At 19.0% G+C, this 22,874-nt stretch overlaps 3 protein-coding genes and 1 pseudogene across 4 annotated transcripts; 3 read left to right on the top strand and 1 right to left on the bottom strand.

The window, feature by feature from the left end:
* Positions 1 to 512: 512 nt before the first annotated feature.
* Positions 513 to 1,374, top strand: PmUG01_00071100 (fam-l protein; the record flags this gene model as incomplete). Its single annotated transcript, XM_029006066.1, has 2 exons — positions 513 to 599; positions 727 to 1,374. The coding sequence occupies 2 exons, from the start codon at positions 513 to 515 to the stop codon at positions 1,372 to 1,374; spliced, it is 735 nt and encodes a 244-aa protein (XP_028859214.1).
* A 3,981-nt stretch (positions 1,375 to 5,355) lies between these two features.
* Positions 5,356 to 7,989, bottom strand: PmUG01_00071000 (STP1 protein; the record flags this gene model as incomplete). Its single annotated transcript, XM_029006055.1, has 3 exons — positions 5,356 to 6,431; positions 6,749 to 7,841; positions 7,969 to 7,989. The coding sequence occupies 3 exons, from the start codon at positions 7,987 to 7,989 to the stop codon at positions 5,356 to 5,358; spliced, it is 2,190 nt and encodes a 729-aa protein (XP_028859213.1).
* A 6,441-nt stretch (positions 7,990 to 14,430) lies between these two features.
* On the top strand, positions 14,431 to 15,018 carry PmUG01_00070900 (annotated as a pseudogene). Its single transcript is given in 6 exon segments — positions 14,431 to 14,607; positions 14,622 to 14,633; positions 14,648 to 14,686; positions 14,700 to 14,768; positions 14,783 to 14,794; positions 14,809 to 15,018. Coding segments are annotated over 6 exon segments (519 nt in total).
* A 5,127-nt stretch (positions 15,019 to 20,145) lies between these two features.
* Positions 20,146 to 21,379, top strand: PmUG01_00070800 (PIR protein; the record flags this gene model as incomplete). Its single annotated transcript, XM_029006044.1, has 3 exons — positions 20,146 to 20,163; positions 20,302 to 21,078; positions 21,215 to 21,379. The coding sequence occupies 3 exons, from the start codon at positions 20,146 to 20,148 to the stop codon at positions 21,377 to 21,379; spliced, it is 960 nt and encodes a 319-aa protein (XP_028859212.1).
* Positions 21,380 to 22,874: the final 1,495 nt, after the last annotated feature.

Below are 22,874 nucleotides of genomic sequence, written 5' to 3'. Positions count from 1 at the left end.
AATTATATTAACAGAATACATTGTTAAATTTTTTTACAATTATCTCATTATATAGTACAATATATTCTCTGTATTATCTGTATCCTATATTCTACCTATTCTATACGAGATTAATATTTAAAAATATTAATAATCATTATATTTACTTTTTATTTTATTTCAAAAAGAGTTGATAGAATTACAATTTAACTACATTTCCATTCTAAAAAAATCAAAATAATTTATATATTTAAATATTCATTAGTCAAATCATTTTAAATTATTTAAGTGTAAATTAGTTTTATATAAATAATTTTAATATATTACTTTTTTAATATTTTTTTATTGTCTTTTTCTCTGTCCCTTTTGTAAAAACCATTATACTTATATGCATTTTATTTACATATAAAAAAAAAAAAAAAACGAAAAAATAAATGAAAAATACATTATTATATATCTTAGGAAAATATTTTTTTAATTTTAATTTTAATATTTTGTTTAATGAATATATTAAAATATTAAAAATATATATAATGGAGCAAAAAATTAAGTTAATTTTATTTATTAAAATTTTTTTATTTGTATTTTTATCTTGGATGTGCCATCTTAACAGTGATCTGGTATGATTATATTATTCAAAAATATTTTAATTATTAATATTAAATGTATTCTATTTTTATTAATTCTGTTTTTTGGCATGATATTAAATATTTTTAAATAATAATTATATAAAAATTGTTTTTTTAGAGAGGGTTTGAAAGATTTTTTAATGAGAGATACATGGTTTATAGAAAATTACGTACAGGAACTTATCGATTTTTAGCAAATTGTAAGAACAATATAGAAAAAAGTATTACAGGGTTAAAAGAAGATGTAACAAATTATGGAATAAAAGAAAAAAATAATATCTACAATACTGAAAAAGGAACCAACGCAAAGAACATACATTCACATGGATTGTTATCAGAAAATGCATCGGATCGTAGAAAAGCTATGAAAAATAAGTCTTGTATATTTGAAACAGAAAAGTATTCACATTTTGAAAAAAAAATATTCAAAGAACTTGATTATCAGAATTTTCTTGAGAAAAACAAGATAATTAGTGATAAGTTGTACAAAACAATAATACGTAAAAAATACGGATTACGATTTTTTATACCTTCATTATTGTTTTTGTTGTTGTCATTAGGGCTCATATTAGATTTATCTGTTGGTTATGGGTTATTAAATGGGTTTTATTATATAATGGGTCTTATATGTTCAAAGAATTGGACAATAAATTTATTGGATTTATTGAAGCATCCATCTGTTTCTGCTTTTTTCAAGCCTATGGGACAAATAACTACAAGTGATGAAAAAATATTATTTATACACGAGGTTTTTTTGGTACGCTAATATATTTCACATCTTTTTTTATTCTTGGAGTTACAATTATATCAGGTATTATTTATTACCATAAAAAAGTTAAAAAATATGAAAAAATTAAACTCAAAACAAGGTAAAATGAATAATAAGTATATTTGTTATGTATGTAAGCCTTTAATATAAGGTAATAACTGTATCACCTTTACATATGTACTTATTGTATATATATTTCTTTTTTTTTATAATTACGCATACCGATGTATAATCTTTCTGATGCATAAAAGAAAAAAATATATGTTTCTAGTTTGTGGTTATCAATGTTTTAATATTTCATAATTTGTATTATAAAATGATACTTATACTAAACATAATCATATGGTTTAGTATGTACATCATTGCATTTAAATAGAATTTCATTAAAAATACATTTATATGGATTAAATTAATGTATAATAGGAAAATTAGTGGAATTTTATTAATGGGTGATAATTAATAACTGAACTAAACTACTATAATTTTTGTTTTTATACATTGTTAATATAAAATTATTATTATGGGGATTAATAGAAAAATGTGTTATTCATTTTTTTGTTAACAATAAATGTGTCTTTTTTTTTATTACCTATATTGTTTTTATTATAGTATATAATATATTATATTAGCAATATATGGATGTTTTTTATCTAAAATATGATTTAGAACATTAGAGTAAAAAAGGTCACATTATAAAAATAAGGATAATAAAATTATCTTATACTGTTGTTCCAGATAAAATATATTACTGAAGACATACAGAATAAAAAAAAAAAAAAAAACATCTTATTTACACAAGTACATATATACTGCTTGTACACAAATATATATAAAAAATTAATAAAAAAAATAAAAATGATAATTGAGGTATTATAAAAAAACAAATGAATAATTAGGAATCTTTTAGAAAATTATTTATTGAGAATATAATTATATATTTATAAAAAAGAAAAAAGAAATATATGATACTTAAAATATGTATGTCACTACTAATTAACCTTATTCTATATTAACATTGTGTACTGTTATGGAATATAAAGAAAAAAAGGAATTTAGACACGGAATAAAAAAATAAATTAAATAAAATATTGAATTCACGTAAATATGCATAATTAATAAATGAAAATTAAATATCATTTAAATTTATAATATGAAAAAAGTAATTTCCAGCTGTATTTATTTTACCAGTGACCAAAAAATATTATCTGGCGAAATTAAAATTTTCAAATAAAGAATAATGTTTTATAGGAATAATATTATAGATTTAATTTTATATCTAAAACACTTCAATTTTCAGAATAATACTTTTATTAATGAAAAATTATTCTAATTTATATGTGACTAATGTTTGTTTACATTCAGTTAATGTATTATAGCAAATAGGACAAATTATAGATATAATAATATTTTTTCTTTGAAAATTTACGTAATATATTGAAATAAAAATAAAAACAAAGATAGATATAGCAAAAAAAAAAATTCCGTAAAAAATGTTGTAAAAATATAAATTTGAACAAACAAAAATTTATTTATAAAATTCTCTTGATTTATATAAAAGATATACTTTAAAAAAAAAAAATTAACAAAAATATTATAAATATTAAAATTGTTATAAAGAATTATATATACATAATTATTTGACGGTTTAATGTGACTTTAACGTTAAATTATTGATTATTTTGCATTATAATAAGAAAAAATATGTAAAGTATATAAAAAATGAGTTAACTAAAATACATTAGAACAAAGATATCAAGATTATGGACTATAAAAAATGAAATGATAATTCGAAGTAGTGAAGAAATTATTAGTTAAAAACAAATATATTGTTTTTATAAAATAATACTATAAAATTATTAATTTTCTTGGCAATTATTTATGTACTGTAATTCAATCATATAACATAATATATTATAAATATATTTCCGATTTATATAATTCTTCTGATATATAAAGTATCAATAGCGGATGATATAAAATGTCGTCTTATACATTTATTGAGTTTATATTAATCGCACATTACTACGTTTATTTAAGTTTTTCGTTTATATATATAAATATAGCTTGGTAAAAAAAATTTTGTTTATATATTTAGATGATTAAATATGTATGAATTGATATTTTTGAAGTATTTTACTTATTTTATTATATATATTTATTAAATATATAATAAATTCACACTTCAAATAATGTACCTTTTTTTTTATGAATAAATTCTGGATATAGTTTGACTATGCATATATATAAATTTAAAGGAAGTATTTTTCATATTTAAAAATCAAATAATAAATAACTTCATAATATTTTTGTTTTAAATTCTGTGTTTCTGGGTACTTCCTTATTAATAGCTAGCATATTATTATATGATTAAAGAGTTTTTATTTTTTTAAAACAATAAAATTACTACGTAAGAAAAAAAAATTTTCATGAATTTTTCTAACGATAAAGTTGTTAATTATTAAAAAACATTAATACTTATGTGAATTATTAATTGGCATTACTCAGTTCATTTCCTAATATCACAAAATGATCCTTAACGTAGTTCCAATAAAATAATTCGTTAATGTGGACAAGAAATAACATATGAAAGTTCCCTTTTTTTTTAATTTTGTATATAACATATGAATTACTAGGTTCATTATGTGAAAAAAGTTATTTAACTGATTGCACATTTTTATTCATGATACATTTTGAATGTAATAAGTGGGAAATTAATAAATGATTAAATTATCTTTATGTGATAAAATTTTTTTAGATTACTCTCTTAAAAAAAAAAAATTATATATATATATATACATATATACGAATTCATAAATATACAATTATATGTGTTAAAACTATAAAATTTTTTATAAAAATCTTTTTAAATTAGTTTAGAAACAATATTTATACTTTGAAGTTATCCAAAATATTATAATCTTTCGCTTTAGTTAACAGAATATCTTAGATGCGCAAAATAATTAACAAAAAAACGGAGAACATATATGTTTTTCTTTTTTTTTTTATTTTTGTAAACATAAAGTACCTAGAATAAAGAATGTAATATACTATTGCTATATGTGTTATGTAACTGCATTATATATTTAATTTTTAAAAATGTATTATTTTCATATTACTTATGAATAAAAGAATAACTATATTTTTAAAATTTCATTTAGGTTAATAAAAAATTGATTAATCTTTATATTAGATTGTATGTATCAATATGTGCCGTTCAGAATAACGTGTAACTGCGTATTTTAACGTGAAACCAAATAAAATTATAAAAGAATTGTGATCATTCTTTTTTATTGTAGAGTAATATAAATGTTATTATTATTAAACATAATAAAAATTAATTCCTTTTAAGAAATACATAATATTATATTGTCGTGAATTATAAAATATAATTAATAAATATAAGTTTAAACAAATTAATAATATAGGAAAACGGAGAAAAACTTAAAAAATAAAATAATAAATATGTAATAAAATGCTTATATAGGGTCATAATCTACTTTACAATGTTACATTTGTGAGAACCTGGTTTTGAGCATAAAAATATGTATTATTCTGAAAAATACCAAAAAATTTATGCAATTTAAAAATATAAGATATAAATTTCAATATATATATTAATATATTATTGTAAGAAATTATTTATTAAGGAAAAAAATAAAAGAACTTTGCTTTAAATATCATAAATAAATGTTCTTACATTTAATATATATATTAATTCCCTATTTTATTGAATCTGCTATAATACAACGTTATTAAACATATGCATAAAAAAACGAAGAAGCTATATGTCATTGAAATATTTTTAATATAAATGCATTCCCTACTTTATATTTTATGACTTATTTTTTTTTTTTCATTATTCGTTACTTTACAATCGTCTTTTACGTTATTTACTTTTGGTATGAAAAAATTCAGTAAGATTGTTTTATAGATATCAGATTTATCTTAAGCAACTATCGAATATATTCGTATCAATTTCTAGGTTGAACTGTTATAATATTTGTCAATATTACTCACACTTTCTATGGAATTTACATATGTTACTTCTTCTCCTATCCAATCATTCATCTCTTCCCTAAAGAAGTTCTCCTCTATATTATTATGAATATTGCTATTTTTGCTATTTTCATAAACGTTACTATACTTTTCAATAAATTTATCTGAAAGTTCTGGTATTTTTTCTGAATTTTTTTTAGTTTTCCTTTCATTTATGGAATTATCTAAATGTAATTCTCTATCTTCTATATACTCTTCTTTTTTGCATTCTTCTAATATTGTCATAAGTACTAATATACAAAGTTTTGATAGTAATTTTGATTTTATATATTTATATAATTCTTCATAATTTTTTCCGTGTTCCAATTCTTCTATATTTATTAGTGACACATAATTTGCTTTTTCTTCATTTTTGTATTCATCTAACATATTCTGGTTAAGCTCTGATAATTTTTTAAACCAGTTTTGATCAATATATTGTTTTAGAATCTTTCCCTTTTCTGATATCCACCTCCTCCATACATCTTTCTCTCTTTGCAAGAACAGAATATTTTGATATTCATTCGATGACTTATTTTTTAATTCTTCCATTTCTTTTATGTAGGATTTTTCTTTTTTCCATTCATTTTTCAAATTATTAAACCAGTCCACTTTTTTAAATTTATCAGAAATATTTTTATGTCTTTCTATCCACTTGTTCCATAAGATTTTTTGTTTTTCAATATGACCGCAACTTTTAACGTTTTTCATTATTAGATCATCATTTGTTAAATTAGAATGAGTTCCATATCTTTCTTTTGTCAATACATCTAGGCATATTTCTAAAAATTCTCCTTTTTTGCATTCCCATTCTTCTTTTCTGTACGCTTCAAGTACTTCCAAATGTACTTCTATGATAGTTTTAGTCCTTTCATTTTTTTGATTTAACGTATTTACCTTCTTGATCATGTTACATTCATGTATTTTTATTTTTTTTATGATTTCTTCATCACCATATTTGGGGTGTTCTAAATAACCCTGTGCTAGATGTTCACTTCTTCTGGTACGGGATGAAGGTACTAATATTCTCAGGAATTTTACATATTTTTTTTTTATCTTTTTTTTTTTTTTCAACATCCGTAATAAGGCGTACTGCAGCATATAAAAAAAGTTTTAGAAAATAAAATATTACAATAATCAAATGTTTATCATATTTTTAATTCTTAGGATTTTCTTTACTTTGATAAAAAGAGAAAATACAATAATAAATAAAAAGCTTATTAATATAGATGATATGTGTATGGTTACCGATTTTCCTGTTGTACCTGTAATGGTTTTTAAATATATATATTAATTTATGTAGTTATTTCTAAAATAAAAAAATAGGTAGCATTACTGTTACCTGAAATTTCAGAGGGCACAGTTGAACTTAAAGTACTTGAGAGGGAGGTTGATAATGTAGGAGAAGATAAAGATATTTCGAAAGAATTTTCTGATTTTGTGGCTAATGGAGCTGGGGAAAATGATGCAGATTTATCTGTTACAGCTACAGATAAATCAGGGTGTGCAATAATTGATAGTGTTTCTGAACGTAAAGAATCTTCAGGATTAGGTTCATTTTTTTTAGGTGAAGACTCAAATGATGATACATCTTCCTGTGTTTGTAGTTCGGATTGAAATGGAGGATCCAGTTCTTGTTGAGGTTTTTGTCTATTTTGATTATGATCTGAATTTTGATCTATTACTGTAGTTCCAGTTCTCTCTGTAGGTTGAGCTTGTTTATCTCGTTTCGGTGATTCTTGTGATTTAATTGGATCTTCATGTTTCTCTTGCCCTTTTGTTTGTGAAACTTCTTCTGAATTATCAGATGCAGCTTCACGCGTTGATAATTTATATGGGACTTGGCAATCAGATATTTGTTCGAAGGTATTTGGATTCGTTAGATCGCATATAAATTCTGAAGGTTTTTTTTTTTTTTTTTGGTCTGTTTTTTGGTAGCATATTCCAAAAAGGCTTGATCTTTCCTCAAAATACTTTTTCTTTTGTTCAATCCATTCATTATATTCATTACATCTACATGAATACTTATCAGAATTAATTGGTAGTTCCCCTTTTAATCGTTGTATTTCATCTAGGTATTCATTTTTGTTTTCACAGAAATCTGCTTCTTCATACTTTAATTCTAAAATTTTTTTATCTTTTTCCTCTAAAATCAAAGGGCATCCTCCATGTTTATCAAGCTTTTTATAGTAATCTTTTAACCTGTTATACAGTGTTCCTTTCCACGCTATTCTATATAGTTCATAATATCGTGGTGGATTTTTGTTCTCAATTAGATAATTAGCCAAATCAAAGCATACATTTCTAAAATTATTTTTATGATCCTCGTTAATTAAGGATCTAGTTTTTTGTTTTATTACATTTTCAATAGTTTTAAACTTTAACAAGCTAGAGAGCATTATATTCTGTGAACCCCATGAACTATAATACTATATTCATCAGAATTATTATTATTTATATAATTATTAACCTTTGAGTTGGATATGTTATCATTTTTTTATCAAAAATAAATGAATTATGCATAAATTTAAGAGTACTAAAGACATTATTTCTTACCGAGGAAAAACAATTATCCATGATTATTCTACATTAATAGTTTAGTTGGTTGTATATAAGAATCTGATAGAATAATACAAATTTAGATATTTTAATTTACCTACAGGAAATTTTTAAATGAATAAATCGAAATATAAACAAATTACAAAATTATCTTTTACATAAGAATATATATATGAACAATAATTTAATCGAATAGATTAATATTTATTTTATAGACTCCTTATTTTCTTTTACCTTATGTAAATATATCACAACTGGAGATATATCATTACAATAATTTAATATTAATTAACAGTTATATATATATTATTATGTAAAAAGAATATTACGTTTATAAAATTAAGCCAAAATATTAACAATAAAACAGTATGTATTAGTTACATCGACATGTAATATAAATGATATTCTACAAAAATATTTTTGATCTGTATATTACTGTTTTTTCTTTTTTCTTAGTGCTAGTATATATGGATAGATATTATTGCCTATATTAAAGTAAATAATTTCTTTCATTCTTACGTTTTTCATAAAAAAAATGATCTTTAAACTAAGTCATTATTAATACTGAGAATATGTTTTTATTTTTATTTTTTTTATTTATTTTTTATATAGAGCAATATATATTTTTTTTGTTAAAATATTTTTATATTTACTGCATTTTATATACGAATGAAAATTAATAATATATAAATTATACTGAATTGATGCTATAATTGCGAAATATTGTTATCATTAAAATATGATTGTTCCACTCTATATTATATTTGTGTCTATTATCTAAAAATTCCTTATTTATAGTATATATAATTTCATTGAATAATTTTAATATAGAATAATTTATTATACATATATTTTCATTTTAATGTGCTTACTACTACTATTATATATGAATCGTATCATATGGACGAACATATAACTTATTAGAAACATATTTAGTTGTATTTATTAATGAAAAAATGTTTGGATACTTCAGAATACACAAAAATATAAGGAATAATTATAGTAGAATTAGCTGTACAATACGGTTGAAAAAATTAAAAAATAATTTATAACATTTTAATTAAAAACTCTAACATAATAATTAAATTTGATAAAACAAAAAATAATAATATTTTGTTATTATTTTTCTGTAATTCTTTATAGATATATTATAATAGCCAGATTAAAAATATATAATATATATATTTGTTCATTTCTTGATATAACTATATAGAAGGTTCTTTTAATGATAATTAATATATATTTGGTATGCAAAATAATAAAGGTCAATCATTATCTCTAATATTTTTTAAGACATGTTTACTTAAGTGTTATAGAAAAAAAATTTAATCGTATTACTAATGACATTGGCTATTATATAATAATATGTATATATTATACCTTATTTTAAAGTTTCATTTGCAACAAGTATGTATGATATAGAGGATGATCAGAAAATAAAAAAGAATATATGCTATACATTCTTGTAAGTAATTACTTCACATATAAAATTACGTTAATATGATTAACTATAATATATCATTTATAATAAAGAATTATAATTTAATTTTTTTTTTTTTTATTCATTGATTTATTTTTATAAAATATATTTGTTTGTAGCCCTTCTCTTTTTATTTTAATCTCTTATATATTATTCCATTTTTTTTTTTTTAAATATGTTATTTAATAACAATATACAGTGGATTATACATAAAAATAATTTTTTATGTTTTATAATATATTTTATTTTGCATTCTGCATTTGTACATATTATATAAACTTATATAAACATCGTATATATAATGAACATATTATTGTAGATTAATATATGGAAACAAGAAACAACGTGTTATCTGTTGAAATATTGGAAATAATTTGAAAAAAACTGCGTAAATTAGTTATAAAATATTTATAAAAATTTTTTTTTCTTAATATTTCATAAATATATTTGAATATATATTTTTTTCTACATTTATTCGTTTTTAATTATCTTTTTTAGCGTGTCATTATAATTTTTGCATAATACACAATTTTGTACTTTATTTTGTTTTTTTATTTAAAAATAATACAATAATAATATGAATTAATATGAATTAATGAACTTTGGTTAATAATATTATGATTATACTATTGTCTTCTTATTACAAATCTAATATTTAACCTAAAAATAGATATAATTTTAAGTAAAATATTAACATAATATAAGCTAATAGTAATGATATATTAATATTAAGTATTATAGCATGTTACCGGAATAATATGTAATAGTAATTGCATTTAATATAATGTAATTTTTTAAATAAGAAGTTATAATTTTTCATTATTTAATGTATACAAATATACAATGTAAAAAATGTGATATAAATTATTATAAAAAAGCACTTATTTAAATTTATATTTAATATCTTTCAAATTAGTGTTCATAATTTTCAACATAACATTAAAGTGTAAACAGCATTAAATAATAATATACCTGAAAAATAAAAATAAAAAATTGTTTCTTGATAATACATCTTTATTTTACTAATATCGTTTTAGTTAAACAGATAAATATAGAATCCCGTCCTATAACAAAATGGTCTTATTTTTATATGTATTTACACGAATAAGGCAATAAATTACATTTAGGCAGATTATTGTAATGTTAAATATGTGATATCCTTTTTATGTTTTTATAAGTATCATTTCATTTTATAGGATTAAATAGGATTATTTTATGTACAATTTATTCCTTATAAATTCATATTGTTCTCGTATGCAAGTTTCAAAATTTGAGGTCCCTAATGTATAGAATTACTAGTAATTTAATAATCATGTATAAAAATTAATATTTATGTATTATTACTAAGTTAATATATGACATATTTTTAATATTACGAATTTTTATTTGATTTTAATTATAATTATGTTTATCCATTACATTTACTGTACTTGTTATGTTTTCTGAATTATTAATGTGTATTTTTTGATGAATTTCCTTTTATATATATTGTGTAAATGGATATAATATAAGAAATATTATGTAACACAAGTATATTAATGCGAAACAATAATTTGAATATATGTTAACCATTTATAATTAATTCTTTTTTATATTTGTGTATCTTTATTGATTATAATTTTGCTTAAAATATTTGTCTTTTAATTTTTTATATTTTCTTTTTTTTTTAGTTGTTAAATTTTTTACTTTGGTCTATATGTATGAACTTTGTATTGCATTATTAGAATCATACTCATAAATTATTGCATATGTAGTGTTATTATTAATAACAAAATATATTTTTTTTTTGTTTTTTGCTTTTTCAATATACATTTCGATTGAATTGTTCAGTATTTTCTTTTATATGTAAAAGAACATATATTTTTGAAGAATTATAAATTAAAATTTTGTGGAATATACTTTATGTAATACATATTATTGGTCAAACATATTTGATCGTTTTTAGAGATATTTATCAGTATTCAGGAATTTTGTTAATATAAATAATTTTATTTTTTAGTATTGAAGACCGAAGCAAAGTACAAATGATATTATCTATTATTAAAAAAATTTCATATTTGTATATGCAACACTATTAAAATGGTGATACATGTAGCAGAATATTTTAGGGATAGTGTAGAACATCTACGTTTTTAAGTAAATTAATTTATAGTACTAAACAAAAGGAAACATAGAAAACAGTGCAATAAGTGTTAATGTAATAATTGAGAATAAAAAGAAAAGCTCATTCACCTTAGTTTCAGTTGTTTCAGTAAATAAATATTAATTTTACTGGAACTGTATAACATTTTGTTTGAATACTTTCATGTAGTTCATTAACATACTTTAATAACTGTACCCTTATGCTATTAATAACAAGATATTTATAAGAGTTATATTTATTTTCAAGTTTTTTTATTGTGTTCAAAAGTTATTGAATTTAGAGTAACATATATACTTATAAGATTACTATATAATAAAATATATTTTTTAGCATAGGCACGAAAACTACATATAAAACTGAATTATGGGAATATTTCAGAAATAGCTAAACATATAATTTACATGTAATATTATAAAAAGGGATAAAAAATAAAACATATCTTCTTTGTAGAAAAGGAAAATATTGGTTTCTTTGGTAAAATATATATGAAAACCATATAATGAATATACAATTTCCGGTAAAAATTTAATATGTAAATGAATTATTTGTTTTTTGTAGACATAATATTATATAATTAGTATAAATATGAAAATTATATTGTGCAAATGTAAATTTAATAACTTTCTTTATTAACTTCCTTTGTTATTATGCATTAATATAATTAAAACTATTCATTAAAAATAAAAAGTATATTATAAAAAAAGAATGAACGTTTTATTGAGATATATATATATAATATACACATATGCTATATAAATGTAATAATGAAAAGATAGAATATTATACTAGAAGATTAAATTATGGTTTATAGCTTCTCAAATTGTAAAAATATAAATAATTTGTACAAATATTTATTTATTTTTAAAAAAATAAGATCAACAAAATATCTCAAAAAAATGAAAATTACTAAAACTGATAAATCTTACTTATAGGCAAATACCTTGGAAGATTTTCCTATACAAAGAATTAAATTCTGTAATATATTTATAGGTTATATATATATTATTATGAATTTTTAAAATACCTCAGTGAATGCTTTATATAAAACATTAACTGTACATAAAAATGAGAGATGATCATATTCAGAAAAAACATAAAAGTAACTATATAAAAGTTTCCGTATATGATACGACGATAATAATATATATATTAAAACAATAAAATATATTAGCGTTAATTAAAAATTTTTTTTTTTTTGAAGTTTAAAAATCCTATTTTAAATTTATATATTTTTCATTTTTTTTTAATTATTATAACTGTATAGTTTGAAGAATAATACTTTTTAATGTAAACAATAATCTAGAGTCTTTTTATAGAACGATTACAATATGTTTCATTGCATATGACATTCCTATCTGTCACAGGAATGGTTACTATATATAAAGTTTTAAAATAATAAAAAATAATATTTTTTTTTTCTATAGATATGTTTAACAATATATTATTTATTTATAACCATTATATTATTTGTATCCTTAGAATATATTTCTGGCATTATTGATTTGCAAAAGAATGAATTAAAAAATAATATCTTTCATTTAAAATTATCAGAAAAGTTTTACTTAAAAATATTTTTTATTAAATAATTTGCTTATTTTTATTTATTATGTACATAATGTAACCTTTATATTATACTTATATTTTAAATATATTTCATTTGAGATACCTTTGCATTAAAGCATATATATTTAATATTTTAACGAAAAAATACTTCTTTCTTTGATTTATTTTCCATATTTTTTATTACACTAATATTTCCTCTATATTAATATTTTTAATTAAAAAAATGTAAAAATAAATTAATTTCATGAGTATAAAGAAGTTTTTTTATAAATAATGATAAATATTAAAATTATTTAAAATTTATCATTTAAAAATTTATGCCAAAAAAAATATATATACTTTAATAACTTTAATATATATATTTGTTCATACATGATGTTGTAACATACAAATATCATTTTTTAAATATATAAAATATCATATAGTTTGTAAATTTTATAATTAGTATGACACAAATTTTGTAAAATATTTTTGTTTTTTTTATTATCATTCCTACTATATTTTTGCAATAATTAATATTTTTTATCATTTATATATATTAGTTCCAAAACATAGTATTTATAAAATTCGGATAACAAATACAAAAGCATCTTTAAAAATAGAAATTATTCTTTTAATATGTAGTATAATGCATAATCTATATTCTATACATTTCGTTTTTTAGATGTATTTCACATTTTGTTTAATATTAGGAAATCATATGTTTTTTTGTTTTTTTGTTTTTGGAAAATATAAGAAAACATTATTTAATTAGTGTAATATATTAATGTATATATTTTGAATATTTAAGAATGAATTCAAAATATATTTAATTTGTTAAGGTTTAGCATTTATATATAACATTATCGTAAAAATTAATAATATATTTGAAGTTTTTTTCTTTTATCGATTATTAAAAATATTATATATATATATATATATAACTAAAAATGTTATGAACGAATAATAAGTAGAAATTTACAAATGTAATTACATTGTTCTTTGTGATTAAAATTATATTATATTATAATTAAATTTTTTTGGACCCTATATATTATCATATTAAAGATCTTTATAATATAACAAAAAATGATATCTTTCTTTTTCATTATAATTACTACATTTATCCTTATAACATGGACATATCATTATAGCTATGATGTATTATGATAAAATTATTTAAGTATTTTTACATTATTGACATATTTTTTGGTTTATTCTTATTAATTCTATTATGTAGCAAAAGTGTTATTATTATTAAATGATAAATATATCTATATATTGTTTTTAGTGTACATTTTATAATACGGTAGGAAAGTACAATTTTAATAAAAAATTATATATAAATAATTATCAATTTTTAGCACAATATGGAAAGAATAATGTTTAAAATATTACATGGGTAAAAAATATGATACATAATAATAAAGAGAACTAATATAATGTTAGAACTAAATATGGAAGTAGTATAATAGAAGAATCAAACAATAAAATAAAAGTTATTATACAAGAAGGAATTCGATAAACAATATAACAGACATAAATATTTAGTATTTGAAAAAAAAAATATCCCGTTTTGAAAGAATATAATTTAAACATCTTGATTATATAGATTATATTAGAAAAAATACATTTTTAGTGATAAAACTTATGGTCAAATATTATAAAAAAGTGCGGATTACGAATATATTTATCTTTTATACTGCTCTATTTGGTATTCTTTTCACTATTAATTAGTATTATTAAAACAATTTTTGAAAAAAGTATTGAAGAAGAAGCATTGTGTTTACGAGTCTTCGATGCATTATGTGTTGTATTCTTGACAGGGTATATTTATATATTTATAAAAATTATAAAAAATATGTGAATTACGAAAAGCAAATACATAAAGTAATAATAAGAAATATGTTTCCCTGTGTAAAAGTCCTTCATGTTAAGTAATAACTGTAATATATTTGAAGATATATATAACAAATTTATACATAATTGCTTAAATTTATTGGATACATCAGCATATACCTGGCATATTTGATAAACAAGTGCACACAAAAAATATTTATAATTTTTGTGTGAATTTGTATGTTGTAATATTTCTGAATCTGTATTTTAAGGTATTTTTTTAGCACAATTAAATATCATTTTATATATAATATGGTGCTTAATTAGATTGACATAAAAAATATATATTTATGATTTAAAATTGATATGTAACGAATAGTTCATATAATTTTATTAAGGAACCATAATTTATACTTTAAATATAAAACAACTATTCCTTTTATTTCATGTGATACTATTCTAAAATGATTATTTATTCACTTAATTTAAATAAGACAATTATTAATTTGAAATTAAAAGTAAAAGTGATCATTTTTGTAAATAATAAAACGAAAATAAAATATTTTTTTTAATTAGTATATACATATATATATTTTTTTTTTTTTTACTTAAAACGAATATTAATATTTATAATACCAAATGTGTTTTAAATGAATATATCATAGAATTTTTATATATTGTAAAAACCATTTTAAGTGTCTTTTAATTTCTTTTCTATAGTATAAAATAGAATGTATGTATATATATAATAAGTAAACGCGCTTGTTAAGCATTGATTATTTATAATTTTATCATAACTTATGTATTTTATGTCTTTACAATAAAATGAAGGATAAAACATATTTATTACTTAATTATATTAATTAATTGTGATATTAATACATTTTTACTAAAATGAATAAAATATATGTTATATTGTATTTTTATATATAATTAAACTATATATTTATTTTAATTTTACATAATTAGATTATTAATTTGGTGAATTAAATATGGTAATATAATAATATATTAATATACATAATTTTGTTTTTCCTATAATAGTAATATTTTATATATGTAAATATATCTGTAAAAAGCTAAGTAGTTATTGGAATTAATGGAAATAAATATAAATTTTCTAAAATCATTTAAATATGTGCATATTTTTTTATATGTTCTTATTATACATATATATATATAATCATAATAATTAAAGAATTAATATTATTTTAAACATGTGCAAATATGTAGGTGGTTTTTTTTGATAATTACAAATTCGTTTATATTTACAAAGCATATTTTTATAAAAAAATATAATAAAAAAATTATTATTATTCTATATATAATTCATAAATGCGAAATATTGTTTTTTTGGTTAATTAATTTTTTTGCAGATATATCTAAAAAATTATTCTATTTTTCTATGTAACCTTCAATTAAATATGTGTAATGTATATTATTTTGCAGGAAAATGATTTGATAATATGTATCTTTACTTAATATCAATTACACAATCTTATTCTTTTATATTTAAATGGAAATGATAATATAAAATTAAAATATGTTTTAGTTATGATACAAACTTTTTAAAAATTAATGTGGTGTAAATGAAATAACACAAGCTTATATTTTTCCTGGTAAAAGAATAGCTAGGACCTAGTGGAAATGAGAAAAGTGTACACAGATAGATCTATGTGAGGAGAATGCAAACGTTTTTAATTAGTAACCTAATAAATAGTATATATTTACTTTTTTTATAATATTAAACATTGTTATATTTTGTTAAATTATATTTTTTTAGTAAAATAATATATATATGTGGATAATTCTATTGAGATATATTTTTCTTTTCTTACTACTTGTAGTAATATATATATTAGTAAAATTAATTTTTAATTATTAACCGCTGTATAATTATCAAAGACGCGTATATACAGTATAATATAAAATAATTTTCTATGAGTAAGAAATTTTAATATTATATAAAGTTATTATATTTTCATATTTTTTCTTAAAAATGTCTTTTATATTATGTATTAATATAAAATAATATATATGTTTTCTTTCTTAATTTTTCTATGGAATAATTAACAAATCATTCATATTCGAAAATGTTTTTCTATCGTCCTTATTTATATCATAAATTTGGATATTGTGTTACTTTTTAAAACTTTAATCCTATTAATATTTGTGAAATTATAGAATTATCTAAAATAGGTTTATACTAACTTTATTTTTACCTTTGTTTTTATTAATATTACTACTATTTTAAGATATATTATTATTTATCTAAATATATGTATATTTAGCTTTTTAAAGAAAAAAATTATGGTATTTATAAATTTTTAAACTTTTCATTAAATAACTGCACTTTTCAATCGGATGTAGATACAAGTTATAATATTGTAAAATCATTATACAAAAATGTGTAGCTCACTTGTATAGTACTTTTAAAAATATATATAAATTAATAAAATTTTCTATAACTATAAATTTAATTTTATTAATATATAATAGTTAATAATAGTAAAATAATAAGTGTTTTTTTATAAATGTATAGTAATACGCATTTTATATAATAAACAAATCATCGTATTCTTCATATTCCTTCTGTGTAATGTTTAATATCATAATTAATTTAATTTCGCTATGAAAGGAAACTTCTCTAAAATATGTATAAAATTGAAGTTATTATTTTTCAACATTGTAAAAATTACTAGTTAGTTTCTGAGTATTTATTAGTATATATTTTTTTCACGTTATACTTTTATTTGCTTAAATTAAAAGTATTTATAGATGATTAAATAATTTTTAATTTTGTCATAAATTATATAATCCACTTAATATGTTTTTTTTTTTTTTTTATGAAAAAAGATTAATAAAAAGAATTTATATACTTTTAATATTAAATAAATATTTTAAATATTTTAAGAGTACATATTTTGGCTTTATTTAAATTATTTTATTATTTTTTTTATTTTTTTTTTTACATATTATAACAAAAAATTATGTATAATTAAAATATTCCAAACTCATTTTCTATAGATTTTATTACATATTTTATTATATGAGGTACAATTTTTTTATAGATAATACATGTAACAAGGTTTTAATCATATTTTTATTGTAAATAAAATAATTTGAATATTTTTTCAGTAAATTCAGAAATTATATCATGTATAATGCAAAAATTTAAATAATAAGGAAAAATATATACATAAGCATAAGCTTATTATTTACTAATGAACGAATCAGAGAGTATGAAGCATTTATGATAAGCAAAATAAAAAAAATAAAAAAAGGAGCATTTAATAAAATAAAGCTCCTATTAAATAAAAGATTTATGAATGAAATATTTTACAGACATGATATTAAGTTTAAAATTTTTTTATTCCTATTATTGTAATTATGCCCAAAATATGGTTAGCTGCTAATCATTAATTTTATAAAAGAAAATAAATTTTTTACAATGTTAGAAATCTTAAGAATGCAAATATTTATGTAAGAGTAATTAACTCCTTTTTATAAATATGGATTAATAATAATAAATAACATAATTAAAATTATAACAGCTAAGAGCAATCTGTATACATATATAACTGTTTGTATAAGTGAATATTATATAATTAGATATGTTATGAAAAGTATCATAGAGATACATCATAATAAAATGGAACTCTAATGATTCATTTAAAAATATTACTATTGGGGATAACTAATAATTTTAGTGATGATATATAAAAATGTTTACTTATTCTATTATATAAGTAAAAAATAAAATTACAAAATATAAAACTAATAAAAATTAATATATTAATGTTTTAGAAAAATTATATATTCAATGAAGTACTTGTAATAATCAAAGTTAATGAAGTTTTCCTTTTTTCCTAGTACGATACAAAATATAAAGAACAGTTTAATAAATATATTTATAATTCCGTAAATTTAATAATGCCGAAAAATTGTAATAAACTTTTTATAATGAAAGTAATAAATGTAATATATTTTTTTATTACTAACATATATAAGGAATTTTTTGCATTGTATGAATTCTTTTGAGAACTACGAATTATATAAAAATGATTTTATTCTCATTTTATGTTAATTACATTTATACCAATATTTTTAAATGTTATGGAATAATGAAAAGTTACGAGTAATCAAAATAAATGCATCTTTAAATAATAAAATATATTTAACAGGATATTATTTTCATCAAACAGATAAATATAATTATAATGGTATAATAACTATTATTTATTTTACCTTTATAAAAATATCAATGAATAACCTTTAATATAAGTAATAATACGATCTTACATATATTAATATATTTACTTAAAAATTTATGAAAAGAAATTTAACAATTGAGCTTTATAAATTATAAAAACATAATATTCGAATCAGGTAATATAGAGAAGTATTCAAGGTAAATAGTATAGATCAGAGAAATAAGTCTTTATACATTGAGTTAAATGCATATTAGATATATTTATATTAATTTTTAATAATATTACAGTGCAATGTTTTCTATTAAGTATTCTATTAATATTTAAATATATAAAATTTTCTGAATAATATAACATGAATTTGCATTTAATTCATATTTTCCTAATTTTATAATTTACAATAATATTATATGTAATGAAGCTATATAAGAAATATATTATGCAAATGCAACTGTATATATGTGTACATAGTAGTTGCATATGTTAGGTAAGAATTTTGTACATTAATAATGAAAAATCAATTTAATCAATAATATATTTACAAATATGTTAAATGATAAAATTGTATTCATTTCACATGAAATATTTTATGTATATTTATATTAGATAAAACATTAAATTTATGATTTGTAATTATAATTCGTATCATTTGAATATGTGAGAGAATTTAAAAACATTATTATTCCTTTTTTATCTCTTTGTAGTATTATTGGTTTTTCTGGTTATATCACATATTTAAATGTTACATTTATATAAGAATAATTATATCATTACAATTTATACTTTATAAAAATTTAAAATAAATTCCTAGTAAATAATGGATTTTCACATTTTAGAATTATTAATAAAAACTATAAGTATATTATCTGTTTTTATATAGAATATATAAATAAATATTCTTTTAAAATATTTTTTTTCCTCCTATTTTAAGTATTCCTAGGTTGAAGGGGAATTTTAAAATGCCCACTGTACTGCAGGTTAATAACATCTTAAATTGTGATTTATACATATTCAATGGAATAATATTTTTCTTATGGTCTACATTAATAAAATAATTCTCAGAAATAAAGCTTTTTTAATTGCATACAAATTTTTCTTTTTTAATTAACTCTAAGGAAAGTTTTATAGAATCACTACAATCCAAAATTTATTATAGAACAAAATTTGAATCATCATTCGATTACTGCAACGCGTTTGATGATAATAGCAAATTCCTAGGAAAAAGATCTGAGATATATAAAAATGAAAAAATTAAAAGTTTTGCAAATAAGCTTATGAGTCCTTTGTGTTATGTGGCTTTTAATAATGAAGGAGATGAATGTAATAAGAAATGTCATTATTTGTACTATTGGTTAGGAAATGAATTATTTAATAAATTAGAGGAAGATTCATTTTCAGAAGTTATTGAAATACTTGAGGATGTTTCAAATGTTCTCTCTGGGGGTGGTAAATGCAAATGTAAATTTTTTAAAAATATTAATAAGGAGAAGTTTGAAAAAATGAAGATTGTTTATGATTACTGTAAAGATCACGATAACATTAAGAGTACTCTTGAAGGTCATATTAATAAGTGCACTAAAGAAGTTAATGATTATCTTGTTAAAGCCACTAGTATATATGAGGAAGTATATAAATGTACAGTAAATAATTCTGAAACGTATTGTTCTGTACTTAAAGAGCATGCTCCTATTTGTTTTGAAAAAAAGTTATCTCATTTGACATGTAAAATAAAGGATCTTACCGCAAATGAACAAGGTACAAGTCATTATAACACTACTATTTTGGACCCAGAACTTGTAATTAATGTATCTGCCTTTAGTTCATCTCAAATTTTTCTGTTCTTTGTTCTACCCTTTGTCGGCATTTTCTTCATTGGCTTCCTACTATATAAAGTAATTATTAACATTATTTATAAATTTAAATATCTTAATTTACTTCTATTTATATTTGTTTAATAGATAAACAAATAAAAAGTAACGATGAAATAATTATTATATAATCATCTTATATATATCATTTGAATAATAGTTTACTCCAATTACATCATGGATACACCCTAAAGTATTAAAGAACAAATTAATTAGACGTAACTTGGATTATATTGATACACTAGAATTAACACAACGCACATATGAACAAAGAAAATCAAATTTAGATAGAAGACAACTAAATGTAGCATACCATGCCTCATGAATAATCTTTTACGAAAAAAAAGGAATATATTGAATTTATATTAAGAATAATAATTTTAACAAGTATTTATGTCTATATAATCTTCTACTAGAAAAGAAAGAAAACGAAAAAACAAAAAAAAAATACATAAATTAGAACGTTTATCCAAGCAGACAGAAAATAAAAGATATAACAACTAATAATATAATTTATCGTAAATAAGAATACCTTATTGATATATTATCATTGTAAAAAAATTTATTAATTAAAATATATAGAAAATTACAATTAATCAAAAAAAGGAGTGTTCAATTAGAAATTTCAATATTTTCTGTTTTTTTAATTTATGTATCATTAGTCATAATGCAACTAAAAATTAATTAAAATATATTAATATTTTAAGTTCACCAAAATTAAATATTTTTTATATGTAGTAGTATAGTTGAAACTCATAATTTGAAGTAGTAAAATTCATAAAAGGAACAGTTAATTCTTTGCAAAAGTACATGGTATATAATTATTATTATGATAAGAGAAAATTGCACCGTATAAAACAGGTTAAATATAATGTACCGGTAGTACAATGAATAGTATACAATAAAACAAATGATTATATATATTAAAGTTCTTCAATATAAAGGATAATTTTGGAAATTACATATACTGCTAAATTAAATGAAACAGCTTTATATATGAATATGCAAATATAACTTTTTCATTAGGTGACAATATACACAACATAAATTTACGTGGTAAAAATAATAAATATAATTTGTGTAATTTTTATTATGAATAATTCTATAAATAAAAGCTACATTTGAATAATATTCTTTATATTTTTACATTAAAGAAAAATGTTATACAAAATAAAAAAATCATGATAATAACAATTTTATAAGACATCACAGAAAAACGTGATTTCATCATTTTTTTTGATAAAAATGGTATTCCTAAACATAACATTATAGAAATATCTACTGAATGCAATTATCTGTAATTAATGAAGTTTTTTTAATTTATTATATATAAAATGAAGATAAACAAAAAGTTATATTAAATAAAAATGATTAAAAATATTGTTTAATTCTTGTAATTTTATATTATATATATATTGTTTCTTAAAAAAATTTATATATAGTCAAAATATGAATATATAGGAAACATACTTGGTCAATATATAAATAATTTATTATTAAATTTATTGAAGAAAAATTAAAAGAAAAGTATAATATTATAGAGAATAATATATATCAGTGCTATTATAAAAGAATATAATAATTTAATCAAATCAATGATCCGTTAAACTATCTATGGATGAGAGAAAAAAAAAAGTATTACAATTATTTTACAATAAAATTCAGAATTGTTGAATTTTGAAATATATACTGCAAAATTAGGTTATCACTAATGTGAAAGGTTTAAAAATGAAAAAAGTATATTATACAAAAATTGAATTATATATATAAATAAAATAAATTAAGCTTTATATAAATTACGTAATAAAAATAGTAAGAAA

This window comes from Plasmodium malariae (genome assembly GCF_900090045.1).
Source record: "Plasmodium malariae genome assembly, contig: PmUG01_00_42, whole genome shotgun sequence".
Lineage (NCBI taxonomy): Eukaryota > Apicomplexa > Aconoidasida > Haemosporida > Plasmodiidae > Plasmodium > Plasmodium malariae.
Note: the sequence above shows the minus strand (reverse complement) of the source record. Positions and strands in the feature narration are given on the sequence as shown.